The sequence below is a fragment of the Sus scrofa genome, chromosome 1 (genome assembly GCF_054392235.1).
Source record: "Sus scrofa isolate SSC_HxYL_T2T_F1_AM1 chromosome 1, Sscrofa_HxYL_maternal_Yorkshire_Landrace_v2.0, whole genome shotgun sequence".
Lineage (NCBI taxonomy): Eukaryota > Metazoa > Chordata > Mammalia > Artiodactyla > Suidae > Sus > Sus scrofa.
Window position 1 is genome coordinate 146,622,102 of NC_139383.1, and position 18,730 is coordinate 146,640,831.

At 41.1% G+C, this 18,730-nt stretch overlaps 1 protein-coding gene across 1 annotated transcript in view; it reads left to right on the forward strand.

The window, feature by feature from the left end:
- Nucleotides 1–18,730, forward strand: part of PGPEP1L (pyroglutamyl-peptidase I like) — a 72,442-nt gene that overhangs the window by 7,033 nt on the left and 46,679 nt on the right. Inside the window, exon 2 of the mRNA XM_005659773.4 lies at nucleotides 578–630. Coding sequence (XP_005659830.1) covers nucleotides 578–630 — 53 coding nt within the window. The remainder of the gene's footprint in view (nucleotides 1–577; nucleotides 631–18,730) is intronic.

The following is an 18,730-nucleotide window of genomic DNA, read 5'->3' on the forward strand; positions in this document are numbered from 1 at the left end:
GTCACAGTTGCAACCTACGCTACAGCTGCAGCAATGCCGGATCCTTAACCCACTGTGCTGGGCTGAGGATCAAACCTGTGTCCCACCACTACAAATATGCCACCAATACTGTCTCGCCATAGCAGGAGGTCCTACACAGCATGCATTTTAACTGCATGTGTGTATACACTTTCTTAAGGGCATAGGTCAGCCCCGCATTCCTTTTTGCTCCCCCACAATCCCTCACACAAGAGGACTTGGAAGATTCTCCCAGTTGGCAAGGTTGTAGGCCTCCATGAGAAGAGATGTGTGGGGAGTTCCTTGGTGACACAGTGGGTTAAGGATCCAGCATTGTCACTGCCATGGCTCGGGTCACTGCTGCGGTACAGATTCCATCCTTGGCCTGGGAACTTCCTCATGCCTTGGGTGTGGTCCCAAAAAAAGAGAGAGAGAGAGAAAAGGGATATGTGGAGTCCCCATGAGCACACTATGGTGCCAGAAGCCACAGGAGGTTCCCAGGTAAATGTGGGAAGCAGCTCAGGGTTTGAGGTATCCCATCCTAAGGCCTGCCCTGAGCAAACAGTCTTTTTGGTTTCAGGTTTTGGGCCCTTCCGGCAGCACCTGGTGAATTCCAGCTGGGAAGCAGTGAAGGTAAAGACCCTCTGGGCCCAGATTCAAGAGCTCAGGGCCCAGCCAGTTCTTTCTGTGGTTCTGAGCATGCAGGCCCCTTGGTGACCATGGGAGGGGGAAAGCACACACTGGGAGCCCTGGAACATGAGCTATAACCTTTGGTTCTTCGGTTGACTTGCCTGCCCCCTGGGGTCCCTTCTGGCTCACTGTTTAAAAAAAAAAAAAAAAGGCTAAAGAGATACCTCTGGGAAGGATGGGGAGTGGCCCAGGCAGGCTGGGAACCCCTTCTGGCTGTAGAATGTTGGAAAAGTCACTTCCCCCAGCCTCAGTGTCCTTGTTCATGAAATGGGAAAGTAATATCACTGTCATTACTGGATGGTTCTGGGCACAAAAGAGGTAAGTATGTGAAGCAAGTATAAGTTTGCTAAAGCAACTTTTTTTTTTTGTTTTTTTTTGTCTTTTTGTCTTTTTAGGGCCACACCCATGGCATATGGAGGTTCCCAGGCTAGGGGTCAAATTGGAGCTACAAACAGCTGCTGGCCTACACCACAGCCACAGCAACGCCAGATCCATGCCTCATCTCCGACCTATACCACAGCTCACAGCAACACCAGATCCTTAACCCACTGAGCGAGGCCAGGGATTGAACCCGCAACCTCATGGTTCCTAGTTGGATTCATTTCCACTGTGCCATGACGGGAACTCCTAAAGCAGCTTTTTTTAAGCATAGCACGTGGCACAGGGTAAGCACTTAATACGTACTTATTATTATAAACAACACGCCTTCATTTTTAAGAAAGTAGTCAGGAGAAAACACATCCGTAGACAGGTTGTAAGGAGGCCTCATCCATTGAGCAGACCTCTCCTCTCTGAAGCAGTTGCCTCACTCGTACCAGTCCCCACATGGTGTCACTTGGAGGCTCAGTACACAGCCAGCTGTTTCTTCACACTTGACCAACCATTTCATGCCTCTCTCAGATCAAGCCAAAGGTGGGGTCTTGACTCTATTCTCAGAGTTTCCCAGTCAAGCTGAAAATGCAGCAAAATCACTTAAAGTGTGCATTTGCAGCCACTGTAGCATTCGTTTCCTAGCCTGTCTACACAGATGCAATCCAGGAAACTCTCTTCTCTTGAGTTAGAACTTAGGTTTTTTTTTTTTCAACTAGCCAGAAAGCTCAGAAAACCCCAGATTCACTGCCAAACCTCACCACTGCATGCAACACACCAGAAAGGCCAGGATGGGGCTTTCATGAGTTCCCAGCATTTGCAGCCAGTTTCTCAAAAAACAGGACTTCTTACTGCTTTGAGCCCTTCTTTTTACAGTCATGAGAATGGAAAAAAGCCGGGCTACCTGGGATCAGCTCTCAATTCCAACTGCTGCAAGCTGTTGGTCTCAAAACAAGTCACTCAAATTTTCTTTGCCTCAGTTTTCTTATCTGTATAATGGGAAGCTTGTAATGAATAGGAATTAACACACATAAACCCCTCAGAACTTGGCAGAACAACTGCTTACTGGTGCTCACAAGTACCATTCTTATTACTAGGAAGCAGTTCTACCAGTTAGTTTTCTCAGTCAAGGTCAAATGGAATCGGACTTTGGATAGCCACAGAATGATGGAGGGGGGGATTATTTGGTAGGTTCGAGGTTGAGTGAGAAAGCTGGAAAATCAGGGCAGAAACGGAAGCAGGCTAAGGTTTTCTAGGAGGAGGCAGCAGGATGGCAAACTAGGTGCTCCGAAGGCTCTTCTCCTGCATATAAACTAGGAAAGATAGAATCCTCCTGGGCACAAAGTGGTAAAGGAAAACTTATGCACGTCATACCACACACAGATCCATCACACATAGTGAAGGCTGCAGCCTGAAGGAATGAGTGGTCAGCATCCCCTCCCCTACAAAACACACCCAAAAGACAGGGGGCATGTTGCCATTGTCACCATTGTCATCAGCAAGGGAGATGGACCAGAACCGAGACTCTTACTGTAAGTCAGACCCTTGAAAGAAGATCCTGTGGACTCTAGTACCCCTGACTCCCAGGAAAGCGTATGCAGTTTCTCTTGAGGATTTAAAACTCAGACTTTTGGCGTTCCCTTCGTGGTTCAGCAGTTAACAAATACAACTATGATCCATGAGGATGTGGGTTTGATCCCTGGCCTCACTCAGTGGGTTAAGGATCCGGCATTGCCGTGAGCTGTGTGGTGGAGGTTGCGGATGTGACTTGGATCCTGAGTTGCTGTGGCTGTGGTGTAGCTGGCAGCTGTAGCTCCAGTTTGACCCCTAGCCTGGGATCTTCCATATGCCGTGGGTGAGACTCTAAAAAGCAACACCTCAGGATTTTCTGCAAAGTAAGATGAGCTAAACATTTCTTTCCAATCAAAGATCCCCAAATATGCAAAGAAACCAACTACCCTGAGTAAGAATCAACAGAGGCAGATTTAGAACCTAAAGAACTTTGAGTTTCTAAATCATTCTGCTAGATATTAGCAGAAAATAGCATAATTATATATAGAATATTTAAAGAAGTAATGATATAATCACCAAAATAAGCAAAAAAATGGCTATCAAAAGATTAGACAAGTGAGTTCCCTGGTGGAGCAGTGGGTTAACAACCTGACATTGTCTTGGGTGACTGCTGTGGCACAGATTTTGTCCCTAGACCAGGAACTTCTGCATGCTGCAAGTGTGGCAAAGATAAATTTAAAATATTAGGCTAATTGAAAAGGGGAATAAGAGAACTATAGAAATTTAAAACACAAGTGTTGAGATGAAGAGATTAACAGATGACTTAAAATATGGTTTAGAATTATGCTAAGTGAAAGATGCCAGTCACAAAAGCCCACATATTGTATAAATCCATTTAAATGAATGTCCAGATGAAGTTAATCTATGATATATAAAGTAAATTCATGGTTGTCTAGGGCAAGTGATTGGGTATTGGGGGAAATAGGGAGTGACTGTAATGGGTATAGGATTTTTTTAGAGATGATGACAATGTTCTCAAATTGATCAAGGTGATTGTTGCGCAACTCTGAATGTACTGAAAGGCAATGAATTATAAACTTTAAACATAAATTGTATGGTATGCAAAATATAAATACATGTGTATAGCAGTTTAGAGACATGAAGTGAAAATTAGTGAACTAGAAGATAGCTCTGGTGATATTTTTCAAAGGGCAGCATAAAGAGATGGACAAGGAAATGGAAAAAGAAATTAAGACATATGGATAATAAAATCAGATATTCAAACATGTTTATTTGGAATTCTATAAGGTGAGAATAAGAATGGAAGAAAGCATCATTCAAAGAAATAATGATTAAGACTATTGCAGGAGTTCCCATTGTGGCGCAGTGGAAACAAATCTAACAAGTATCCATGAGGATGTGGGTTTGATCCCCTGGCCTCACTCAGTGGGTCAGCTATTTGGCAAGGCTGTGAGCTGTGATGTAGGTCACAGAAGTGGCTCAGATCCCACATTGCTATGGCTGTGGTATAGGCCATCAGCTTTAGCTCCAGTTTGACCCCTAGCCTGGGAACTTCCATATGCCATGGGTGTGGCCTAAAAATAAAAAAAATTAAAAAAAGACTGTTGCAGAATTGGATGAAAAACATGAATCTACAAAGATGTATAAACTATATACCAAGCAAAACCAAAATCCATTGCTATACACTCATCACACTAAGACTGCAGAAAACCAAAGACAAGGAGATCCAAGAGTATCCAGGAAGAAAAGACAAGTCACCTACAAAAGGCAGTTTCATTAGACTATGAATAAATTTCTCAAAAACAACAATAAAAGCCAGAAAATAGCGGAGTGACATCAAAGAACTGGAGAAAAAAATTTCAACCTGAAATTTTGTACCCAGTAAAATTATTTTCCAAGACCAAGGATGAAATGAAGACATTTTCTTAAAAGCCAGCATCGGGAGTTTACTACCAACATGCACAAGCCTAAAGAAACATATAAAGGATCATTCACAAGGAAGAAAAATGGTCCCAGAAAGATGATGTGAGGTGCAAAGAGGAACAGCGAGCCTGAAGGTAAAATCTAAACTAGCACTATTTGTTAATAATGACAGTAGTAATTGATGGCTAATTGTAAGTTTAAAAATAAAGGAATGATCTGAAATATAGGACAATGAAAGCATAGAAGTCAAGAGGTATATGTATGACCAGGTCACATCTCTGTACAACAGAAATTGACAGAACAATGTAAATCCACTATAATAGAAAAAAATAAAAATGTAAAAAATAAAAAATTTCCACTCCAAAAAAAGAAGTCAAGAAGGATAATTCGAGTTTAAGTCTTCTAAGGACCTTCACAGGCATCTTGATATCAATTTAGACTTTGTTAAGCTATGTATATAAATATATATATATATTTAATTGAAATGTAGTATATAATTGAAGTATGGTATTATAATGTATTAGTTTCAGGTGTACAGATTCTTTTCCATTATAGATTGTTACAAGATATTGAATATAATTCCCTGTGCTATATATATAGTAGGTGTTGGTTATCTGTTTTATTTTATTTTTTTATTGATAGATTTCTTTTTTTATAATGATTCTTATTTTTTCCATTATAGCTGGTTTACAGTGTTCTGTCAGTTTTCTACTGTACAGCATAGTGACCCAGTTACACATACATGTATACATTTTTTGTTCTCACATTATCAGGCTTCATCGTAAGTGACTAGACGGTTATCTGTTTTATATATAGTGGTATGTATTTGTTAATTCCAAGCTTCTAATTTATTCCCCCTCCATATTTTCTCCTTTGGTAACCAAAAGTTTGTTTTCTATGTTGGTGAGTCTGTTTCAGTTTTGTAAATAAGTTCATTTGTATCAGTTTTTAAAGATTCTGCATGTAAGTGATATCATATGATATTTGTCTTTGTATGACTTGCTTCACCTACTCCACTAAGTATGATAGTCTCTAAGTCCATCCATGTTGCTGCAAATGGCGTTTTTTCCCATTCTTTTTTTATGGCTGAGTAGTATTTCATTGTGTGTGTTTGTGTGTGTGTGTGTCTGTGTGTGTGTGTATCACATCTTTATCCACTCATTTGTTGGTAGACACTTAAGGGGCTTCCATGTCTTGGCTGTTGTGAATAGTGCTGCTCTGAACATTGGAGTATATGTATCTTTTTGAATTAGTATTTTCATCTCTTCTGGATATATGCCCAGGAGTAGGATTGCAGGATCATATAGTAACTCTGTTTTTAGTTTTTTAAGGGACCGCTATACCATTCCCCACAGTGGCTGCATCTTACCTTCCCATCAATAGTGTAGGAGAGTTCCCTTTTCTCCACACCCACTCCAGCATCTTCGTTTGTAGACTTTTTAATGATGGCCATTCTGACCAGTGTGAGGTAATGCCTCATTGTAGCTTTGATATGTATCTCTCTAATAATTAGCAGGTTCAAGCATCATTACATATGCCTAATGGCCATCTGTATGTCTTATTTGGAGAAATATCTGTTTTGGTCTTCTGCCCATTTGTTGATTGGGTTTTTTTTTTCATATTGAGCTATATGAGCTGTTTGTATATTTTGGAAATTAATCCCTTGTCAGCCACATTGTTTGCAAATATTTCCCCTGTTCTGTAAGTTGTCTTTTGTTTATGGTTTCCCTTGCTGTGTGCAAGAACTTTTAAGCAGAATTAAGTTCCATTTATTTATTTTTGCTTTTATTTCCATTATTCTAGGAGATGGATCCAAAAAGATATTGCTAGAGTTCCCACTGTGGCTCAGTGGGTTAAGGGTCCAGCATTGCTGTGGCTCTGGCATAGGCTGGCAGCTACAGCTCTGATTCAACCCCTAGCCTGGGAACTTCCATATGCTGCAGTGGTGGCAAAAAAAGAAAACAAACAAATACACACACACACAAAACCCACAAAAAGATATTGCTGCGATTTATGTCAGAGTGTTCTGACTGTGTTTTCCTCTAGAAGTTTTATAATATCTGGTCTTACATTTAGATCTTTAATCCATTTTGAGTTTATTTTTGTATGTGGCATTAGAGAATGTTCTAATTTCATTCTTTTACATGTAGCTTGTCAGATTTCCCAGAACCACTTATTGAAGAGACTATTTTTTCTCCATTGTATATTCTTGCTTTCTTTGTCACAGATTAATTGACCACATAAGTATATGGGGTTTATTTCTAGGGTTTCTATCCTTTTCCATTGATCTACATGTCTGTTTTTGTGCCAATACCATACTATTTTGATTACTGTAGCTTTTTAGTATAATCTTAAGTCAGGGAGCCTAATTTCTCCAGCTCCACTCTTTTTTTCAAGATTGTTTTGGCTACTGGGGGGTCTTCTGTGTTAAAAATTATTTATTCTTTTTTTTTTGTCTTTTTGCCATTTCTTGAGCCACTCCCATGGCATATGGAAGTTCCCAGGCTAGGGGTTGAATCAGAGCTGTAGCTGCCAGCCTATGCCAGAGCCACAGCAACGTGGGATCCGAGCCACGTCTGCAACCTACACCACAGCTCATGGCAACGCTGGATCCTTAACCCACTGAGCAAGGCCAGGGATCAAACCCACAACCTCATGGTTTCTAGTCGGATTCGTTAATCACTGAGCCACGATGGGAACTCCAAAAATTATTTATTCTTGTTCTGTGAAAAATGCCACTGGTGGTTTGAAAGGGATTGCATTAAATCTAGATTGTCATGGGTAGTATGGTCATCGAAATCTAGATTGTCATGGGTAGTATGGTCATCATAACAATATCGATTTTTCTAATTCAAGAACACATTATTTCCATCTGTTTGTATCACCTTCAGTTTCTTTCTTCAGCATCTCATTATTTCTGGGTACAGGTCTTTTGCCTCCTTAGGTAGATTTAGTCCTAGATATCTTATTCTCTTTGATGCAGTGGTAAATAAGATTGTTTCTTTTATTTCTCAATTCTGATATTTCCTCATTAATGTATAGTAATGCAACAGATTTCTGTACATTAATTTTGTGTCCTGCAACTTTACTAAATTCATTGATGAGCTCTAGTAGTTTTCTAGTGGCATCTCTAGGATTTTCAATGTATAGAATCATGTCATCTGCAAAAAGTGACTGTTTTGATTCTTCCTTCTGTTTTGGGTTCCTTTTAATTCTCTTCTCTAATTGCTATGGCTAGGACATCCAAAACTATGTTGAGTAAAAGTGGCGCGAGTGGGCATCCTTGTCTTGTTTGTGATCTTAGAAGGAATACTTTCAGCTTTTCACCATTGAGTATGATGTTAGCTGTGTGTTTGTCATATATATTGAGGTATGTACCTTTAATGTCCACTTTATGGAGAATTTTTTCATAAATAGATATTGAAAATTTTGGGGGCCACACTGACAGCGTACAGAAGTTCTGGGACCAGGGATTGAACCTGCACCACAGCAGTAACCAGAGCCACAGCAGTGACGATGCCAGATACTTAACCTACTGAGCCATGAGGGAACTCCAAATTTCATGAAATCTTTTTTTCCCATCTATTGAGATGATCATATGATTTTTATTCTTCAATTCGTTAATGTGGTATATCACATGATCAGTTTGCAGATATTGGAAAATCCTTGCACCCCTAGGATAAATCCCAATTGTATATGATGACAAAATTTCAAGAGTAACTATGAAGGAGTAGAAATGAAGTATACGACTTCCAAGAGAGCAGAGAAACAAAACAGAGTAAGTAAGCAGATGAAGAAAACTATAATCAAAGGGGCTCATAAGTCACCCAATAAGAAACAAGGTAGATGAACACAGGGTCTCCATCCTGCTGAATACTAGTTACTGCAGCTTGTCCCCATAACACTGGCTGCTGTATACCCCCCACTGGCATTATTGGTGCCCTTGGAACCTTGATGTTTATTCTATCAGAGATTTGCTCCTGACTCAAAGATGAGTGTACCAGATGTGGCCTTGGCCACAACAAAACTGACCTTTCAGTGTTGGTGGTGGGAGCTGGAATCTGTCTTCTACCAAGACCCCAATATTAAGAGTTGCCACAAATCAGAGTAAGGTCAAAGAAATAACAATGTTGATATGTATATAAAATATTAACTCTTGGAGTTCCCTGGTAGCTCAGCAGGTTAAGTATCTGGTGTTGTCACCACTGTGGCATAAGTTCAATCCTTGGCTTAGGAACTTCCACATGCCACCAGCATGCGCCCCCCCCCACCCCAAAGTTAACTCTTCTCAGCTCAAACTATATTTATCCAGTTCCTGATTTGGAACACAACCTACTGAAACATGAGTCTCTCCCTGTCCCACCCCAGCTAGGTGTACTGCAGTGCAGTTCTGACACTAACCTGATGCCGCAAGTTAAAGGCAAAGTCCTCTACAAGATTGCCCTACCTTTAGACACAACCTGCATTTCAAGAGTCCTGAGTCAGGATTTCTGACTGACTGTAAATTCTGGTATTTTCATGACCCCTGCAGTTTTGATAATTTGCTAGAATGACTCACAGGGCTCAGGAAAGCTTTAAGATTACAATTTTTACATAAAGGATACACTTAGGGTGAGATCTAGTTGAGCCCCATAGCAGAGCTTTCATGCCCTCTTCCTGTGGAGTCGGGGCACATTATCCTTCTGATACATCAATGCATTCATCAATGCATTCATCAAACTTCACCAAACCTCCTTTTATTGGAGTTTCATGGTGTAGGCATGATTGGTTAAATCATTGGCAGCGTGACTGAATTCAGTCTCTAGTCTACCTTCCCTCTCTGAAGGTCAGGCAGCTGAAAGTCCTAACCTCACAAGTGTTTGTTTTTTCTGGTGACCAGATTCCATCCTGAAGCTGTCAGGGGCCACCATGAGTCATCCCCTTTAGCGTATCAAAGATACCCCTGTTGCTCAGGAAATTCCAAGAGTTTTGAAGGTCTGTGCCTGGAACTGGGGACAAAGACCAGATAACCACATATATATAGCAGATATATTCATTCTCTTTTTTCTCCCCCCCATAGCATATGAAGTCCTGGGGTTGGGGATCAGATCCAAGCCACAGTTGTGACCTACACCACAGCTGTGGCAACACTGGGTCCTTAACCCACTGTGCCTGTGCTGGGCTGGGATTCAAACCCATGTCCCAGTGCTCTAGAGATGCCACTGATCCCATTGTGCCACAGTGTGAGCTCCCAAGTATACTCTTTCTTATACCACAGTTCCCCACAGGGATTCTGGTGTAGGGAGAGGAGAAGGCTTGTTAATAAAATAATGACAACTCAAAGCAGATTCTGAGAAGTGCTCCTCTATGAGACTCTGAATAGGAAGAGATTAATATCATTCTGGAGAACATATGGAAGAAAGGAACCTAAAGCAAAATGAGAAAAACCTGCACCCCTGGGAGGTCACTGGGAAGGCCATCTGGTGGAAGCAGCAATGAAAGACAGGCAAATTTCTGGCAAGAGGGAATAAATTCTCCAAAGCACCATGTGTTGGGTATTCTAGACACTTCATGCGGAGTAGCTTGCTGAATTCTTCCTGAAGTCCAAATAAGTTGATACAGCTATTCCCATTCTGAGGGCAAGGAAATGGGTTCTCAGAGAGGTTGAATATCTGGCCTGAGGACACGTGCCGTGAAAGTAGCAGTGCCTAGATTCCAATCTCGGGTGGTACCAGTGACTGAAGTCCAAATTCTGCCCACTTGCCTTGCTCTTCCCCAGAACAAAACAACACTGGGTTCAGAAGAGAAGCTCTTCCAGCACAATAATGGCTTTTAAACCTCCTAGAAACCAAATATCAAGACCCATTACCCAGTGACCCAAGGATCAGCAAAGTGAGACTATTCACCCAAATGCCTCAGCCCAACCTCCACATCATCATATCTGCCATCTTTGGAGCTTTCCCACAGGAGCCTGAGACATGGACAAGGCAAAAGGCTGCATAGTCTTGTTCACAATGCAACCATAGGATTGATGACTAGAACAAAAACCTCCTTACCAGCCGATGGGGAGGCAAACCCAAGCCCAGCTCCTTGTGCTCTCTGTCACTCTAGTTTGCCTTCTCCACTGGTCCCTGCTAACAGACTCTGGCTTATGCTTTCCCCTTCTTTCTAGTGTTTTTCTCTAGAGCAGAGGCACTTGCAGTCTCTTTAGAGGCTACTTTACTCTCAACCCTCAGACCATTCTCTCTTCCTTTCCCATCCAGGATCATTCTGTGTCATCCACTAATGTGCCTATAGACTCAGCTCAGTGTTAGACCTGCTGATCCTGCTTTGAAACCTCCCTGGGAGTGTCCACTGAAGGTGCCAGCATATGGCCAAAAGAGCATCCATTTTAGGGTAATCATCTAAGTGGAGCATTAAGGCGAAGATCCAAGCTAGTTCAGGTACATATATTTGACCCATTATACAGATGTAGAAACAGGCTTAGGTGAGCTAAATAATGCACAAGAGGGGACCAACCCCTTGAGTCAATATGCACAGCACACTATCTGTGGGGACCTGCATCACCATATTCCTATCCACACAAAAGGCCTGGCCTGGCGCATGCACTCCAGTGTCCGTGTGTTGACTGGATACATGAATGAGCGCCATTCTTTCCTATTCTCCTACCGGAAGTCAACCTTGTCAAAGCCATGGCTGTGTCTTCTGAGTACTTCCTCTATGCCAGGCATGGTCAGTGGAGATGTATAGGATAATAGAGAGAGGAGACAAGTGCACCCTACACTCACAGCATCTCACCTCTGAGACAGGTGAGCTACTAAATCATAAGTTGAATACATTTTTGTTGCAGTTGCCCTTAAGTGGGAGATTGTTTTTTCTTTTCTTTCTTTGTTTCCTTTTTTTTTTTTTGCTTTTTAGGGCCACTCTCACTGCATATGGAGGTTCCCAGGCCAGGGGTCTAATTGGAGCTACAGCTGCTGGCCTGTGCCACAGATATAGCAACTCAAGATCCAAGTCACGTCTGCAATGTAGACCACAGCTCATGGCAATGCTGGATCCTTAACCCACTGAGAAAGGCCAGGGATTGAACACGCATCCTCTTGGATCCTAGTCGGTTTCATTAACCACTGAGCCATGAAGGGAATGCCAAGATTGTTTTCAAAAGAAGGAAAATATAGGAGTTCCCGTCATGGCTCAGTAGTTAATGAACCCAATTAGGATCCATGAGGACGCAGGTTCGATTCCTGGCCTTGCTTAGTATGTTAAGGATCCAGCAATGCCCTGAACTGTGGTGTAGATCACAGATGTTGCTTGGACCCTGCGTTGCTGTGGCTGTGGCATAGGCTGGTAGCAATAGCTCCAATTTGACCCCTAGCATGGGAACCTCCATATACCACAGTTGCAGCCTTAAAAAGACAGAAGACAAAAAAAAAAAAAAAAGACAGAAAATATAGACAAAGAATATAAATGCTAAAATTCCCAGTAAACAAAGCCATTTCCTACAAGCTCCCAGAAGGGTGACTTAATGTTGTTTACCAAGAGCATGTGCCAAAGACCTTAACATTGGGCTGACTTGTGCTGGGCATCCTGCCCTCTCTAATCGTTAAGTCTCATCTACTGACTTATGCAGTGGTCATTATCTCCTGGTTTCTGGACACTGTCATTTTAGAGCTAGTACCACCTCCCATTCTTTCAGAAGAAATTATTTCCTGAACTCTTCTAGAAATGCCTGAGCCTGGAAAGGCAGAAAATAAAACAAGGGTTTTGTAAAACACAACCTGGGTCAGTTGAGCTAGGACATTATGTAACTGCACTTAAAATAAACCCAGCCTTGGGGGCCAAGAGGTCAGAGCTCTTGCCAGATTTGATCAACTTGATATGCAGAATAATTTTTCTAGATGCCAAAGATGAGGAGGCTGCGTGCCTTTATTACATGTTGCTTTTAAAAAGCCTAGTAATAAGGGACAAAAGGCAGTGATTCAGAAGAGAAAAAAGAAGCAACAAGCTGAATAATGCTTTAGAATGAAGGATGAGGTGTGCAGACCACGCTCATAGACAGATAGTGAACTGCTTAGCTTTCCATGTAAAAGTAAAGTGTTTCTTTTGATTCAGCTTTATTTTATTTCCTAAGAGGCCTCTATTCTTCTTACCAAATCCCACAATAAAACCTTTTTCCATCCTAGGGGAAAACAGACCATATGTATGACAGACATTTTTCTGGCCCACAGTGGGCCTTGTTTTATTTTGTTTTCTTGATTAGTATGGGAAGAACTGGAGTTCCCATTGTGGCTCAGTGGGGTTAGGAACATGACTAGTATCCATGAGAATGTGGGTTCGATCCCTGACCTCTCTCAGTGGGTTAAGGATCCAGCATAGATGACTACAGCGTCAGATCTGGCATTGCTGTGGCTGTGGCGTAGGCTGGCAGCTACAGCTCTGATTCAGTTCCTAGCCTTGGAACTCCTATATGCTGCAGGTGCAGCCCTAAATAAATAAACACAAAAATAAATAAATAAAAAATAAAAATACATTGAGATGTACAAAAAAGTCTGAAGATAGTACAGGGAGTTTCCACGTACAGCCCCAGCCAGTTTCGCCTGTTATTAACATAATATACATACATTAGTATGGTACATTTGTCACAGTGAATGAACCAGCATTAATATATTATTATTAACTGAAGTCCATAGATTATTCACATTTCTTGAAGTTTCACCTATCATCCCTTTCCTGTCCCAGGGTCCCATCCAGAATAGCACATTATACTTATTCCTCATGTGTTCCTAGCTCCTCTGGTCTGTGACAGTTTCTTAGAATTTCCTTGATTTTGGTGGCTTTGACAGTTCAGTTTTGAAGAGTGCTGGTCAGATATTTTATAGACTGTCCTCCAATTAGGATCTGTCCAATGTTTTTCTCATGATTAGACAAGGTTTTGGGAAGGAGGAGCACAGAGGTCAAGTGCCATTCTCATCCCCTCCAAATAGGGATACAGTCTGTTGATGTGACTGATCACCATTGATGTTGACCTTGATTGATCACCTGGCTGAAGCAGTGCTGCTCAGGTTTCTCACTGTAAAGTTGCTTTCTCCCCCTCTCCCCCTCTTTAAACTATGATCTTTGGAAGGAAATCACTATGTGCTGCTCACACTCAAGAATGTGGAATTAGGAGTTCCCGTTGTGGCGCAGTGGTTAACGAATCCAACTAGGAACCATGAGGTTGCGGGTTCAGTCCCTGCCCTTGCTCAGTGGGTTAAGGATCTGGCGTTGCCGTGAGCTGTGGTGTAGGTTGCAGACGCTGCTTGGATCCCACGTTGCTGTGGCTCTGGCGTAGGCCAGTGGCTACAGCTCCGATTGGACCCCTATCCTGGGAACCTCCATGTGCCACGGGACCGGCCCAAGAAATAGCAGAAAGACAAAAAAAAAAAAAAAGAATGTGGAATTAGGAGTTCCCCTCATGGTGCAGCAGAAACACATCTGACTAGGAACCATGAGGTTGCAGGTTCGATCCCTGGCCCTACTCAGTCTATTAAGGATCCAGGGTTGCTGTGAGCTGTGGTGTAGGTCACAGAGGCGGCTCTGGTGTTGCTGAGGCTCTGGCATAGGCTGGCGGCTACAGCTCCAATTGGACCCCTAGCCTGGGAACCTTTATATGCCACAGGTGTGGCCCTAAAAAAACCAAAAAAAAAAAAAAATGAGGAATTACACCCCCCTTGAGGACAGAGTATCTCCAAAGATTATATGGGATGGTTCTGCATGGAAGATTTGGCTCTTCCTGGCCCACCTGTTTATGGATTTATTTAGTCACTTCTTTACATCAGTAAGGACTCATGGATAACTATTTTATACTTTGGGTTATGGCTCGTTTCCTTATCAAAGTCCATCTTGTGAAGAATATCCCACTGCCTTTACTATCTCTGATCGCCAATACCCTTCTTCCACGAGAAACACAAGATCACACACTTCATTTTCTACCCTTGGGAATTAGACTAAGGTGGATACTTTTTAATTAGCTGCATTCCTTTTATATATAAATCTGTGTTTTTCCTCCTATCATTGTCACATCATTTATATTTCATTTATATAAAGAGCCACATCCCTTTTTTTTAATTTTAAAGTATTTTATTCAAGGATAGTTGATTTACAGTGTCATATTAGTTTCAGGTATACAGCACAGTGATTCATTTATATGTGTTATTTTTCAGATAATTTTCTCTTATAGGTTATTTAAAAATGTTGAGTATAATTCCTTGTGCTATACAGAAGGTCCTTGCTGGTTATCTATTTTATGTATAATAGTGGGTATCTATTAATCCCAAACCCCTAATTTATCCCTCCCAACCCTTCCCCTTTGATAACAATAAATTTGTTTTCTATGTCTGTGCATGTTTCTCTTTTATAGATAAGTTCATTTGTATCTTTTTCTTGGTTTGGTGAATACGCAATATCATATGATGTTTGTCTTTGGCTGGCTTATTTCATTTAGTATTGATAACCTCTAGTTACATCCATGTTATTGAAAATGGCATTATTTCATTCTTTTTTTATGGCTGAGTAATGTTCCTGTGTGTGTGTGTGTGTGTGTGTGTGTGTGTGTGTGTGTGTGTGTTTGTGTGTGTGTGTGTGTGTGTACACTACATCTTTATCCATTCATCTGTTGCTTCCATGTCTTGGCTATTGTAAATAGTGCTGCTATGAACATTGGGGTGCATGTATCAGAGTTTTTATTTCTTTTAGATATATGCTCAGGAGTGGGATTGCAAGATCATATAGTAACTCTGTTTTTAGTTTTTCAGGGAAACTCCATACTGTTCTCCATATTTGCTGCAAATTACCTTCCCCACCAACAGGGTGGGAGGATTCCCTTTTCTCCACACTCCCTTCAGCATTTATTGTTTGTATATATATATATATATTTTTTTTTTTTTTTGGTCTTTTTAGGGCCACACCCATGGCATATGGAAGTTTCCAGGCTAGGGGACAAATCAGAGCTGCAGCTGCCAGCCTATACCACAGCCACAGCAACGTGGGATACGAGCTGCATCTGTGACCTAGACCACAGCTTATAGCAATGTGGGATCCTTAACCCAGTGAATGGGTCAAGGATAGAACCCACATCCTGATGGGTACTAATCGGGTTCGTTACTGCTGAGCCACAACGGGAACTCCTATTTGTTGATTTTTTCTTTTTGACTTTTTAGGGCCTCAACCATGCCATTTGGAAATTCCCAGGCTAGGGGTCTAATCAGAGCTATAGCTGCCAGCCTGTGCCACAGCCACAGCAGTGCCAGATCTGAGCTGCAGTTGTGACCTGTACCACAGCTCATGCAACACCAGATCTTTAACCCACTGAGCGAGGTCAGGGATCAAACTCACATCTTTATAGATACTAGTTGAGCTGAGCCACAACAGGAAATCCTGTTTGTAGATTTTTTGATGATGGCTATTCAGACCAGTGTGAGATGATAACTCATTGTAGCTTTAATTTACACCTCTCTAGTTATTAGCAACATTGAACATTTTTTCATGTGCCCATTGACCATCTGTATGTCTTCTTTGGAGAAATGTCTATTTCTAGATCTTCTGCCCATTTTTTGATTGGGTTATTTGTTTTGGGTTTTTTTTTATATTGAACTGTGTGAGCTGTTTGTATATGTAGGAAATTAATCCTTTGTCAGTCATATCATTTACAAATATTTTTCCCCATTCCATAGGTTATCTTTTTGTTTAATGTATGTATTCCTTTCTGTGCAAAAGCTTTTAGGTTTAACTAGGTTCCGTTTGTTTATATTTGCTTTTATTTCCATTACTGTAGGAGATGGATCCAAAAAGTTATTGCTGTGATTTGTGTTGAAGAGTGTTCCGATCATGTTTTCCTCTAGGAGTTTTATAGTATCCAGTCTTACATTTAGGTCTTCAATCCATTTTGAGTTCATTTTTGTATGTGATATTAGAAAATGTTCTAATTTCATTCTTTTACATGCAGCTGTCCACTTTTCCCAGCACCTCTTATTGGAGCGACTGTTTTTTCTTCATCTTGTATTCTTGTCTCCTTTGTCATAGATTAATTGACCATAAGTGTGCGGGTTTATTTCTGGGTTTTCTAGCTTGTTCCATTGATCTATATGTGTTTTTTTTGTGTGCCAATACCGTACTGTTTTGATGACTAGTTTTGTAGCATAGTCTGAAATCAGGGAGCAAGATTCCTCCAGGTCTGTTTTTCTTTTCCTTTTTTTAAATTGAAGTATAGTCGATTTGCAATGCTGTGTTAATTTCTGCTGTATAGCAGAGTGATTTGTATATATATATACACACACACACATTTTAAAATATTCTTTTCTTTTATGGTTTATCATAGGATATTCAATATAGTTCTCTGTGCTATACAGCAGGACCTTGTCATTTATTCCTTCCACACATAATAGCTTAAATTTGCTAACCCCAACCTCTCATTCCATCCTTCCCCCAACCTTCTCCCCCTTGGTAACCACAAGTCTGTTCTCCTTGTCTGTGAGTCTGTTTTTGTTTCACAGAAACACATTCATTTGTGTCATATTTTAGATTCCACATATGACACCATATGGAATATTTATTTATTTATATTTGTCTTCTAGGGCCACATCTGCAGCATATGGAGGTTCCCAGGCTAGGGGTCAAATTGGAGCTGTAGCTGCCGGCCTACACCATAGCCACAGCAATGCAGGATCCAAGCCACATCTGTGACCTACACCACAGCTCACGGCAATGCCAGATCCATAATCCACTGAATGAGGCTAGGGATTGAACCTATGTCCTCATAGATCCTAGTTGGGTGCGTTAACTACTGAGCCACAACAGGAACTCTGAATTTTTTTTGTATTTAAACCATTTTTATAGTTGATTAACAATGTTCTGTCAATTTCTGCTGTACAGCAGAGTGACCTATCTATCTATCTATCTATCTATCTATCTATCTATCTATCTATCTTCTTTTTCTCACATTATCCTCCATCATGTTCCATTGCAAGTGACTAGATATAGTTCCCTGCACTTTACAGCAGGATCTCATTGCTTATCCATTCCAGATGCACTGGTTTGCATTAACTAATTGCAAACTCCCAGGCCATCCCACTCCCTCCCCCTCTCTCTTGGCAACCACAAGTCTGTTCTCCATGTCCATGAATTTGTTTCTTTTCTGTAGACAGGTTCATTTTTGCTGTATATTAGATTTTAGATATAAATAATATCACATTGATGCCAGAAAGATGATACCAGAATCTGGGTTCTTGTTCACAGCAGTCAAAGAATGAACTCAGTGAACACACAGGCAGCAAGCAAGCAAAGTTTTTATTAAAGAAAGCAGATAGCTCCCAGGGTTACTGGGAGGAGGGAGAAGAGCCCCCATTCTCTATTGTCCTATAGGGGTTTTTATTCCTTAAAGTTGGGGGGGTACCAACATGGGATCCAGACAGAAGTGGTCTTCTCCCATTAGCCTTGCTCAGTTACCTATATCAGTCCTTGTCCTAGGGGTGGAAATGTCTGGTAAGTCTCATAGTTTCTTTGCCCTTTTCTTCCCGTAAACTGAGTCACAGGGGATTGGGGTTAATGTCCATCTGGGCGTAGGTACACTCCCTATAGTAAACAAGGCCTGTGGGGATGTTACTCCCTGGAGCCCTTAAGCCACAAATGTTAATCAATGGCCATACCAAAGAATGTATGGAAGCCCATGCTCCTACATTGACTACCTGAGTTAATATTCTGCCTCAACATGATATTTATTTTTCTCTTTCTGATTTAGCTCACTTAGTGTGATAATCTCTAATTGCATCCATGTTGCTGCAAATGGCATTATTTTGTTCTTTTTATGGCTGAGTGGTATTTCATTGTATATATGTACCACATCTTCCTTATCCATTAATCTGTCAATAGACATTTAGGTTGTTTTCATGTTTTGGCTATTGTAAATAGCCAAGAATCATGCTGCTATGAATCATGGATCATGTGGTAACTCTGTCTTTAGTTTTCTGAGCAACTTCCATATGTTGTTTCCTATAATGTGCAACTTCATTTATTCCTTCTTGAGATTGCTCTAGTTTCTTGGGGTCTTTTGTGTTTCCATACAAATTAAAATTTTTTTTGTTCTGGTTCTGTGAAAAATACCATTGGTAATTTGATAGGGATTTCATTGAATTTAGGTTGCCTTGGGTAGTATGGTCATTTTAACAATACTGATTTTTCTAATCCAAGAACACGTTATATCTAT